The sequence below is a fragment of the Felis catus genome, chromosome C1 (genome assembly GCF_018350175.1).
Source record: "Felis catus isolate Fca126 chromosome C1, F.catus_Fca126_mat1.0, whole genome shotgun sequence".
NCBI classification, from domain to species: Eukaryota; Metazoa; Chordata; class Mammalia; order Carnivora; family Felidae; genus Felis; species Felis catus.
The window spans coordinates 142,130,356-142,142,746 of record NC_058375.1 but is presented as its reverse complement, the minus strand read 5'-3'; the positions used below and the strand labels follow the sequence as shown (position 1 = coordinate 142,142,746).

The 12,391-nt window shown below is 38.1% G+C and overlaps 1 protein-coding gene across 41 annotated transcripts in view; it reads left to right on the top strand.

The window, feature by feature from the left end:
- The window catches only part of NEB (nebulin), a 214,320-nt gene that overhangs the window by 79,862 nt on the left and 122,067 nt on the right, over positions 1-12,391 (top strand). For 38 of the 41 annotated variants that reach the window (XM_045033769.1, XM_045033780.1, XM_045033774.1 and 35 more), the window contains exons 59-67: positions 368-472; positions 559-666; positions 1,676-1,987; positions 2,286-2,489; positions 2,945-3,049; positions 5,970-6,077; positions 7,696-8,007; positions 10,440-10,643; positions 10,956-11,060. The exons of 1 other annotated variant lie outside the window; for it this stretch is intronic. In XM_045033769.1, the coding sequence (XP_044889704.1) occupies positions 368-472; positions 559-666; positions 1,676-1,987; positions 2,286-2,489; positions 2,945-3,049; positions 5,970-6,077; positions 7,696-8,007; positions 10,440-10,643; positions 10,956-11,060 (1,563 nt within the window). The remainder of the gene's footprint in view (positions 1-367; positions 473-558; positions 667-1,675; positions 1,988-2,285; positions 2,490-2,944; positions 3,050-5,969; positions 6,078-7,695; positions 8,008-10,439; positions 10,644-10,955; positions 11,061-12,391) is intronic. 2 more of the 41 variants (XM_045033790.1, XM_045033789.1) reach the window with 2 other exon arrangements.

Here is a 12,391-nt window from a genome sequence, read left to right as displayed (position 1 = left end):
TGATATGAGACATCTAGGCCTAAAGGTGTCACAAATACAGGGGTGCCCAGGTGGCTCAGTTGGTTAAACATCTGATTCTTAATTTCAGTTCAGGTCAATATCATGATCTCACCATGTGTTGGTTCGAGCCCCGTGTCAAACACTCTGATGACAGTGCAGAGCCTGCTTGGAATTCTCCCTTTCCTTCTCTCTCTGCCCCTTCCCCACTCATTCTCTCTCTCTCTCAATAATTAAACATTAAAAAAATTTTTTTCTAAAATACCAACTCACAGAGTAGACTGTCTTTACTCTCATTAAGAACAAGATTTTTTTAGTTTATCTATTCATTACTAGCCTGTACTAGTCACATCTTTTTTGTTTGTTTTAGCGCCTCTATACAGAAGCTTGGGATAAAGATAAAACCACTGTCCACATTATGCCAGATACCCCTGAAGTTTTACTAGCTAAACAAAACAAAATAAATTATAGTGAGGTAAGTAATATATTCATGGTACGTGATGTATTTTGCTTATGCTGCACTTTACGAATCAAACCTATGATGATCTATGTCTTTCTCAGAAACTATATAAACTTGGCCTAGAAGAAGCCAAGAGGAAAGGCTATGATATGCGATTGGATGCCATTCCCATCAGGGCAGCCAAGGCCTCCAGAGACATTGCAAGTGAAGTAAGTGCACCTGAAAATTTCTTTGCCTTGGCTTTGGCTCAAAGATTGCTTTCTCTCTCCTGGTTATATAGTAGGGCAAGTAAGCTATGAGGTTAAAGTTCTTGCTAACAGTCTTTTTTCTAAGTAAATAGTTTTTAATAATGCTAGTAAAATTGTCAACACAAAGGTATGATTGAGTCCATAGATGCATTTCAAAATATTGTCCATTTCCTGCTGAATTAAAGCATTAGATACTTGACTATAGTTAGACATCCTTTGGGCTTTTCCACCTGATATATTCTTATATACAATTGAACTCATTGTAGGATTCCTTCAGAAAAAAAACACATGCCTTATGAACCAGTGAACCTACAAGGGCTGAGGGAATGGGACACATTATTCATAGTCCATCCACACGTACCATATGTTTACTTCTGTGTCCAGTGACTGGTTGCCAATATTTATTTTAAGTGATGGCTTGGCTCACGTTTCTAGAAATGTTTATCCTTTTATTTCATTAGTCTATAAAGTCAAAAATATTTTCTTTATTTCCAAAATATGGGAAGGTAACCATCATAATTTAAAAATAAGTGTTCAATAATCAGAGAAAGGTTAAAAGTATTAACATATACCAACATAATGTAATACCTGCTGCCATTAAAATTCATGTTTGTAGAGAATATTTAATGACACAGAGGAATGCTTATGCAATAAATGAAAAAAGCAGGTATATACAATATGACTCCTATTCAGTTTTACTCTCTGTCATACACCCACCCGCCCACCCACCCACACACACACTACAAAAAGCAGTTTTATAATGGTTTTCACTGAATGGTAGAATAATGTCTTTGTTTTCTTTTTTTGTGTACATATATGTATTCTTTATTTTCTAAACGGTTTACAAAGTGCATGTATGTATATGTTCAAGAGGAAATCATTATATTTTTAATGAACAGGAAAATTGGGGCCTAGTAATTGCTTTTTACCAAAAGCTAAAATAGTTGACTGTCTGTATTTCTTCTTCTAGTTCAAGTACAAAGAAGGCTATCGTAAGCAGCTTGGCCATCACATTGGTGCCCGAGCAATACATGATGACCCCAAGATGATGTGGTCCATGCATGTGGCCAAGATCCAGAGTGACAGGGAATACAAGAAGGACTTTGAGAAGTGGAAGACCAAGTTCAGCAGCCCAGTGGACATGTTGGGGGTGGTCCTGGCCAAGAAGTGCCAGACCTTAGTCAGTGACATAGACTATAAGAACTACCTGCACGAGTGGACATGCCTGCCTGACCAGAATGATGTCATCCATGCTCGGCGGGCCTATGACCTCCAGAGTGATGTGAGTATCTAAGAATCATAATGATGTGCAAATGTAGGAAATCAGTGAATTAACACCCCTTGGAGAAGGTAGCAATAGGTGGAACCAAGCTTACCAGCTCCTGCAAGGCAGGAATAGCATTTCTTCTTTCCTTGTGAGTATTAATTATTTAACCTTCCAGACCAAAAAGGAGTATTGTCTGATATGCTGCCTGTCCATTAAACTGTATTTTCAAGAGTATTCTTTATTTCATATCGTTTAGATGAAAATGTTTTCCCAATGCAAAGATAAAATTTTACTGACTATTTTGTGTCAACAGAATATGTACAAGTCGGATCTCCAATGGCTGAGAGGCATCGGCTGGGTTCCTATTGGCTCTTTGGATGTGGAAAAATGCAAAAGGGCATCTGAAATTTTGAGTGATAAAGTCTATCGCCAGCCTCCAGACAGATTCAAATTTACCAGTGTGACTGATTCTTTGGAACAAGTGTTAGCCAAGAATAATGCCGTTACCATGAACAAGGTGAGGCTTCAAATTCAGAGAACCAACGCAGGACTCCTGACAGCAAAATAGAAGAAAAAGAAATATAATCAAGAAAAGAAAGAAAGCATTTATCAACAAAAGACTATCTATCTATCTATCTATCTATCTATCTATCTATCTATCTGATATATGTGTCATTTATATTTAGTATTTACTTCAGTAATTTATGGTTTTGAGAAAAAGAGATTTTTATGGAAGATCATCTTTGCATAAAAGATATTCTCAATTTCCTTTTGTTAACATACATTTCAGATTATCATAAGGCACTCAAACATCTGTTCTATGAACTGATTACTTGAAGATGTATCTACCATACATAACGTGTATAAAATGTATAACCTTTTGTTATTTTTGTTTATAAAGTTCTTGTGCCCCTGAAATTCTTATTAACTACACACTGAATTTTTTTCCTGATGACATATTTTCTTTGATAGCGTTTATACACGGAAGCCTGGGACAAAGACAAGACCCAGATCCACATCATGCCAGACACACCAGAAATTATGTTGGCAAGGATGAACAAAATCAACTACAGTGAGGTAGGAGCAGATACTAATTCTATGAAGTTTGCATGCGATTTCTGATTTCAGTTAATCTGTCCAAGGTGATGTAATACTAAATAACAATTGTATAAAGAATCTTTTTTCTTGCTTGGTGTGAATAGCAACTCCTGCATTTTTGAATCCTCATCCTAAACATCAAACTTCAAGTAATGCAAATGATCCCTTACAAAGTGACAATAATAAGAACTAATGATTTAAGCAGTAACCATAAGAATAATCAAAACTTTTTCTTTTATTAATTTGTTTAAATTGGGAAATTAGCAATAGATTGTACATTTATCTCCTCCTAATGCTGTATCACTGTGCTATATCTATCTTCCATATATGATTTCCTTTTTCCAAATTGTGGTTTAAAATCAAAATTTAAGATTTTTAATGTATAAAATTAAGTCAGGAACTAAAATTACAGTATTATCAAATAATACTGAGAGAAAGAAACAGAAACAGGGGATCTGCCAGGGTATGTATCAGCGAGTCCATTTCCTTTCCACCCTCTGTGAGCATGGGGCCATGTACCTTCATGTCAGAACCACAGATGTTTAACCCAAGAGGTCAGCTCCTCTTCTACTACAAGAGTCCCCACCCAACAGGTTGTCATCCTGCCTTTGCTTAAGTGTTGTTAGTGACAAGGAATTTATGTCCTAAATCAGCCCGTTCATTCTGAAAAATTCCATTAGAAGATGCTTGTAATGTACTGAGTCAAAGATTTCTCTCTGCTGACTTCTGTAGTCTTCTGAGGCTGTACAAAACCAATCTCTGCCAACTCTACGGAGATGAGGATAGCTACTCTGGTGCCTCCCCTGCCACCTCACCCCAAGTTCTCTTTCTCATCCAAACATCCACAGCTCCTGGGCATTCCTCACATGACACTCCTGCTAGAATGTGACCCTCCAAACCAAACAAAATCCTGCAAGTATAGAATATAGTTGACATCATATTGCCTCTTACGGACGTTTGGCCTCCATTTCTGCGCCCTGTGCCTCAGGGCACATTGGCAGCAATATCACTGCCAGGGCACATGGAACTTGGGATCGACTAGAAACCCTAAGACATTTTGCATGGGCTTAAGCTAGGTTTCATCTAGCCTGAATTTACACATTTGGCAACTTAAATTCAGTTGAAAATCAGTTCAAAGATTAACATTTATCTCTGTGCAATTTCTTCTTCTTCGATTAAGCCTATTGGTTTAAGCCCGTGGAGATTGTTGTGAAACTGATTTTTCTGTCAGCTGATGTATGAGTTATTTCTCCCAGCTTTGTGCTACCAGCAAAGAAAATATTGTTTATTTGAAAACACAAGTCAACAATATATTACTCTTCTGCATGACATAAGTTAGAGGATTTAGCTAGATGAGCCACCCTCTTAATTCATTTTATTTTGGGGAGTGCAAACTATAATTTTAGCACTTACGTAACTAACTCTCAATTGTCACCAGAAACGAAAAACATCCAGTCCTACTTGCAAAGCAAAAAGGAGTGAATTTTTTAGCAAAACCTATGATATAAGTCCTGTATTGTTACAGGAAAGCATGTATTGCATGTGTTAGAATCTCAGGAGACAAACAGCCTCGGTAACTAGCCACTCAGCATTTCTGGAATTCTGGACTCTGTCTTTGCTGCAAAAGTTCAGAGATGCTGTAGTGTGCTGTTGGTTAGAAGAGACCCAGGGAGAACGCCCTGAACTGAATGCCTAACCTGCCTGATCTGCTTTCTCGGGCTTTTCTCTCTCAGCTTAGTTCAATTCTTTTGTAATTTTTATCTCATTGAGGATAGGAAGACAAAACACAGATTTGATTATGTCACTCTCCCTCAAAGTTTATTGATGGTTTCCTATTTCCTGTGGAATTTAGCACAAACTTATTTTAGCACCAAGCCTTCAGTCCAACTCCAGATTCTTTTCAGTCCTCTCTTGTACTTGTCCCTGGCACTGCTCCCTCCGCTTCCTTTGACACCCCTGCACCATCACTTCCTTGTGCTTTGATTCATGCAGCTCCCTCTGCCCCAACTCCCATTCCAGTCTACTGAAATCATACTCATCACTCAAGGTCCAATGCAAAAATCAATCCCACTGCAGGAACTTTCCTGATTCTTAATTTAGGATTAATTACTCCTTCCTGGAGCTCTTTGCTAATAATATGGTTAAATCACCTCTATTGGTAGCCTCCTCTGTGGGTTATCAGTCTTTCCATAACTTCCCCCTGCAACCCTGATGATGGGAGAGGCCTCATACTCATCTTTGATTCCCAAGCACCCAGCACATTCACAGCACACAGTTGGGGCAGAATAGGTGTAGAGTGAATTAATTTCCATGATCAAGTCTTTGCCTCTTATCCACATCTTGCCACCTTAAGCCCATGAGTTTCAGCTTAATTTTTTAGATCTCTTCAAAACTGATTCCTGAGGGGGTACCTGGGTGGCTCAGTCGGTTAAGCGTCAGACTCTTGGCTTCAGCTCAGGTCATGATTTCATGGTTTCATAACTTCAAGCCCCACATCGGGCTCCATGCTGACTGCAGAGCCTTCATGAGATTCTCTTCTCCCTCTCTCTCTGCCCCTCACTGACTCATGCTGTCTCTGTCTCTCTCAAAATAAATAAACTTAAAAAAAAAAAACCTGATTCATGGTTGTAACAAAAAATTTTGAAACAGTGGGTAATATTTATGTTTCGTTAACTCAAGATAAGTTTTAAAATACAAAACAAAGCTGCAGTGTTCTATATACGTATCATTTTTAAGTCTTTAGCAAACAGTGCAAAGGCTTAGACCTCTCAGAATAAGATTATTATAGGCACCTAGCTGTGTAGAACTTAGTGAATTATTTTAGGCCCCCGTCAGTTTTTGGATATGAAAGTCAACATCTAACTGATGTATAATTATATATTTTTTTGCCCAAATTTAGAGTCTGTATAAACTCGCCCATGAAGAAGCAAAGAAGAAAGGCTATGACCTGCGAAGTGATGCCATCCCAATTGTGGCGGCCAAGGCCTCCAGGGACATCGCCAGTGATGTGAGTTTCAGTGTTGCCCCAAGTATATAATCAGTCTGAAGTGACACTTATACTGAACTAAATCTTCAAAAAGAACTTTCCTCACCCTTTGGAAATATGTCATAATGTATTTATATGGGCTTTTTCAAAAACCTAGTTTTGAAGGAAGTGAAAAATTCGATGTTCAAAAAGCAGTTTATAATTTTTAGGATACAGTATGTTCAATGAAAACTGACCCACCAAAATCAGAGAAAGATCCATTCATGAAAATTATTAGAGTACAGCTGCAAGCTTGGAGATCTAAAAATTAACGCCGTACTTATGGAAAGTATAACTCATAAACTTAAGTACTCCCAGTGAGAATCAGGTCCTGTCTTTGTATAACATTTTAATATATAATATTCACAAAATTCATATGACACTTGACACTATAATTCACCCTTCTAAGATTGAAAAAGAAGGCAGTTGATCTATACCAGAGGTGATTACTAGCCCGAGCTTGCACCCTTAATAACAGCTCCTGGCTGTCTAGCACAGGTTGAATAAAACCATCAACCTTCCATGGTGCCTCAGAAGATTCTTGAGGAACAGACCACTGCTCTAAATATCAAGGTCCACTATTTTGGAATATGATAATTCGCTGCCCATGATGTTGTGTTAGTGACTCCCTTTAGTTTATGTATGTTGGACTGCCCCCACAAATGGATTTATGTCAACCATAATAACAGGAATAACTAGGAAGTGTTGAGAATTCTATGCGAGAGCTTGACATGCATTATCTTACTTACACTTCATAACTATCCTAAGATGTAAGTATTGTCATTATCCCTGTTTTGTGGGTTGCTTAAGCCACTTGTCTAAAATCAAACTCCTTGTAGGTGGTGGAGTTGAAACTCCAGACAACCTCATTACTTCCTGTTGTACCATATCGCCTCCTGCTGACCCATCTATACTTTCTTACTTAGTTATCTTTGAGACTAGAGGCATGTGTTTTGAATAACTGGCTCAGATCCCAGGACAACATCATTGGACTTGGAATAGTAAAAACATTCTTGGCCCATGTGGGGGTAGAACCCATGCATTTTCTGGAGCATGCTCTAACCAGTTGGACTGCTATATCAGCTTTACTAGTATAATAATACTAGTATTATATTAGTACACTAATGGTATACTATTACTTTATGATAGTATAGTAAGTAACTAGTATACTAATACTAAACTAGGTCCTTGACATAGAGTACTTCATCCTTCTAGGAACCAGGTACCCATTCTATGACTTATTATGCACACCATGTTACCAAGTGCGACTCTTTCCTGACATACTTTTAGTGCCTAAAACTCATTTCTCCAAGTTCCCTTATTCAAATGGCCTTTCCCCCTGTGAGCACTACCTGCCTCAAGAATTATTCCTTATTACCAGGCCATAGGTGATTTTGAATATGCACTGCAATTATACACATTCCATCTATTTTCTTAGCTCTGTAAGCTTCAAGCGTAAAGGTCAGGATAGCAGCTTGAGTTAGTGCTTATTAGAAAAAGTCAACTTATAATTTTGACATAAGCAAGGTGATTTTGTACAGACTTTTGACCTTCAAGGGCTTATGATAAAAACCTCATTTGTGTGTTTTTTTTTTCTCAGTACAAATACAAAGATGGTTATCGCAAGCAACTAGGCCACCACATCGGAGCCCGAGACATCAAAGATGACCCCAAGATGATGTGGTCCATGCATGTGGCCAAGATCCAGAGTGACAGGGAATACAAGAAGGACTTTGAGAAGTGGAAGACCAAGTTCAGCAGCCCAGTGGACATGTTGGGGGTGGTCCTGGCCAAGAAGTGCCAGACCTTAGTCAGTGATGTGGACTATAAGAACTACCTGCACGAGTGGACGTGCCTGCCTGACCAGAACGACGTCATCCATGCTCGGCGGGCCTATGACCTCCAGAGTGACGTGAGTACAGCATCTATAAAAGAGCTGTGTTCAGCTATGTAAAAGTTATCCTTTATATGCAACCCATTGGCATACTTAAGCTAGGACTTATTGATCAGTGAATGAGATTTGAATCAGTGTATAGTTTTATTGCTTTATTATGTGTACATTTAATAGGCTTTATAAGGAAGGGAAGTTTACAAACTGGATTTGGTCTTTTAAAAACAAAACTGGAATTAAGCAATGTTCAGAGTCCACCAGGTGGAGACATTTTCTTTTATTCTTTTAAGGGGGTAGAAACAAATTTTTATTAAAAAAAAATACTCAATATTTTTAGCTTCTTTGCAAACCAGATAAGGTTATAATTAGTAGAATTCTAATGCCTGTTACGGTGCTAATTGTTATTATTATGAAACAAAAGAAGTTGCTGTATTTGTAAGCTATTGGATCAGTTCACTGACATTTTCTTCTCTTAGCACAGCTCTCTGTAGAGGGGTCACATGGTAGCTAGTGCTGCTGCTTTTAATATCAAATCTGGGTGTGAAAAGCACGTTTCCTACAGCACATAGTTTACAAATGTTTGAAGGGATTCTTTAAGCATTAGAGGATTTTGGAAAATAAAGTTAATTTTTAATTTATTTTATATCTATGTTTAATTATTTTAATTAAATTAATTTTTAAAATTAATTGGCCATTACTAAAAACTGTACAGCCCACCTGTGAAAATGCCCACATCTGTTCTGTAGTTTTTGACATACAGAACCCTGTGTTTTGCAATTGTGTCTGAAAAGAAAAGCTTTGCCTGCACATGAGTTAAAATGGTTAATGCCACCCATGGAGTTGACAGCATTGACAGACTGCTTACATCTATTTGTTGAGTGCCTTTTCAAAATCAATTTCCCCCACACTGTGATGGGGCCTTAATGGTTATTTGAAAGTTAACAGTCATTGGAAAGTTAAAAAGCACTCCAGAGGTATACAATGTTATTGCTTTCATTCTTGCTGTTGTTATTTAGGGGGCAATCCACATAGTAATCCATTAGGCCAATTCCAATAGGCTTTTTGTGTAGACTGCAAAATATCAGTCTGTATTTTCTTAGTTGCTGTTATGGGTAAAATCCTTCAAATGAGCTGGGCAAAGGTCCAATTCCTTTGCTGTGAAGTAGTTAATACTTAATGGGTTAACAAAAATCCTTAGAGAAATTATGTAAAATAAATTGAGAGAGGGATGCTTGAGTGGCTCAGTCAGTTAAGATACTAGCTCTTGATTAAAGCTCAGGTCATGATCTCACGATTCAGGAGTTCAAGCCCCACATTGGGCTCTGTGCTGTGAGCTCAGAGAATGCTTGGGATTCTCTGTCTCCCTCTCTCTCTGCCCCTCCCCCCCCCCGAAAAATAAATAAACTTAAAAAGAACACAGATTTTTGTTTAAAAACAACAAATCAAGAGAGAAAGGTATGGAAAGACAACTCTGGAAAGAAGTCCATCTTCTTTTTTTAAAAATTTTTAATGTTTATTTTTTAGAGAGAGAAAGAAAATGAGTGGGGCAGGGGAAGAGAGAGGGGGACAGGGGATCCAAAGTGTGCTCCATGCTGACAGCAGAGAGCCCGATGCAGGGCTCAAACGCACGAACCGTGAGATCATGACCTGAGTCAAAGTTGGATGTTTAATCAACTGAGCCACCCAGGCACCCCAAGAAGTCCACCTTCTTGTGCTGAGAACTTGGTGGAAAGAATCTGGGGCCTTGGACCAATGAAATGATCAACAATTGCCCTGAGCCTCGGACAGTGTTAAAGCCATGAATTTCTGCCTCAATGTATCAGGGGCTCTACATCATTGTTATATATTCTTTTTTGTTGTTGTTTATTTCTAAAGTGCTCTACAGATATTTTGACATATAAGAAAAAATACATAGAAGGCAATGAAATCCAACATAATCCAACCACTGAAAAAGCCCACTCCTGCTCATGTAATTTATCCACATACGTTGTTTTATGTTTTCCTTCGTGTAATGTTATATTAAGTACCTTTGTACAAGTCATCAATATCCTTTAAAATAAGACTTTTAGTAGCTGCAGAGAATTTCATTTGACTAGGCCTCACCTTTATTTACTGGTAGGCTATTGTTGGATGTATCTGTGGTTTCTCCCATTCTGGGTTGGCATTGTTTTCCTGTACACATGGGCATTATAATAACATTCACTGAACTGACAGTAATTTGGATCAGTCCTGTCCTTACCACCAGAAATATATGATCACTTTTTGTTATGGCTAGGAGATGTTTCTGGGTCATTTTTGAACATAGTGCCTCCTTTAGTCTGTCTAACACAATGAGCTTATTTTCCATGAAAAGACAACTACCAGTATTGTACGTTATTACTGATTGCATTGGCATTTTTACCATAAATCTTTTAAGTCTTGCTGAAGAGTTTCTTCCATTTTCGTCTTTACAGAACATTTACAAATCAGATCTCCAGTGGCTGAGAGGCATTGGCTGGGTCCCCATTGGGTCTGTGGATGTGGTCAAGTGCAAGAGAGCTGCGGAGATCCTGAGTGACAACATTTACCGCCAGCCTCCAGACACGCTGAAATTTACCAGTGTGCCTGATTCTCTGGAACAGGTGCTGGCCAAGAACAATGCCATCAATATGAACAAGGTGGGCCCCAGCTACCTCAAGCTTCTCTAAGATGTCAAAAGATGCTATCATACTCTAATGACTAGTGCAGTTAAAATTATCCATTGAAGTGTGTGTAGGGTCATATTTATCTCCTAAATTATATACTCGAAATCCTCTAATTTCTGTTATTCCCAATTTTAACTTTGATCACTAGTGTTAAGACTCAAACCTCCAATTTAATACCTTGTATCCAAGTTTGGTTTGTTTTTCCTAATTAGATTAATAATAATCATGCTTAACTTTTTATAATTCCCATTTCAAATAGTATTCTATCAACATCTTCTTTGGCAGCGTTTATACACAGAGGCCTGGGACAAAGACAAGAGTCAAGTTCATATAATGCCTGATACCCCGGAGATCACGTTGGCACGGCAGAACCAGCTCAACTACAGCCAGGTTAGGGCAAACTCCTGTGGTGCGGCCCCACACGTTTTATTGTTGCCACTGTTTGTTTTCCTGTACTTGCTTCTATGGAGGTTGCTGCTGTGCCACAGCAATCATGGTGCCTGTGGCTCTGTGACGTGAACACTCAGCCCATCTAGCCTTTTATTTCTAGGTTGAATATTATCTGCTATAGGATTCCGTGGGCAAACTGAAGTTGCATTTTTAGTTTATAGCCATTGCTGGTGTGGGCCAAGGGGACTGAGTAGTATTTTCTGCATCTCCAAGGGGGTAGGATAGCCAGATAAACTAGTGACCCAATATTTCCACTGAAACACTATTTGTCATTTACCTAAAATACAAGTCCAACTGGGCTTGCTATCTTTTTAATTTGCTAAATCTGGCAATCTGCCCAAGGGGACCTCTGATAATATGTAACTTTTACCTACCTGGATCCTCAGTACAACTGAGAGGTAAAACAAAGGAGTATGAATAGAAGTTGAAATCTCATATTTTTTACAACTAAAGTTAAGTTCAAGGATACATTTGGATGAGAACTAAATGAGCCTAACTGAACCTCAGAATTAGGTTCCCATTTGGTCAGAGGCCACACTAGAGAAGGGCAATTAGCTACACTCCCCTCAGGGGTAAGGCCTTAGGGCTTAGAGCCCAGAGAGACAGAAGGGGCTGGGCTTAGTCCCAGAGGGAGCGGGTCAGAGCTGAGTGGGAAGTGTCTAGTCATCCCATCCCTGCTAGTTAAATAAATCGGTAAGTCCGTGATTCACAGGCAGAGAGTAAAGGGGCAGAGAAAGGAGAAAGGTCAGAGAAAAATAATTGAGCTTCTTCTATAGAAAGAAAGCTTCAGGTGTGGGAAAGAAGTGTTCTCTATTAACAGCACTGGGTTTTTTTTAAGTAAAATGCAATTTACTTTAGGCACATGTTTTACTAATATGATATAGATAAAATTTAGAATCTTAAAGTCATGATTATAGTCCAGTTAGCTGTTTTAAATTGTACTTCAGTTTTTTCCACCTTTCTTTTTTAAACATTATAAAGTATTACATGATTGTGGAAAATGTTTTAAGCAATAAAGAAAGTATGTAAGCATATATATTTTATATGTAAACTAACAATATTAAACATTGTTCTGCAATTATTTTTCACTTAGAAATAGGTATAGATTGGTCTGTAAATTGATCTAGATTACTAGATTACATTAACATATGTTAATATGCATAATATAACAAACTACATGCTATATATTAATTTTTAACATCTATGATGGATTAAAATATCACTCGATGTAAATATCCATTGATCTCATTGATTTCTAAAGCTATGTGTAT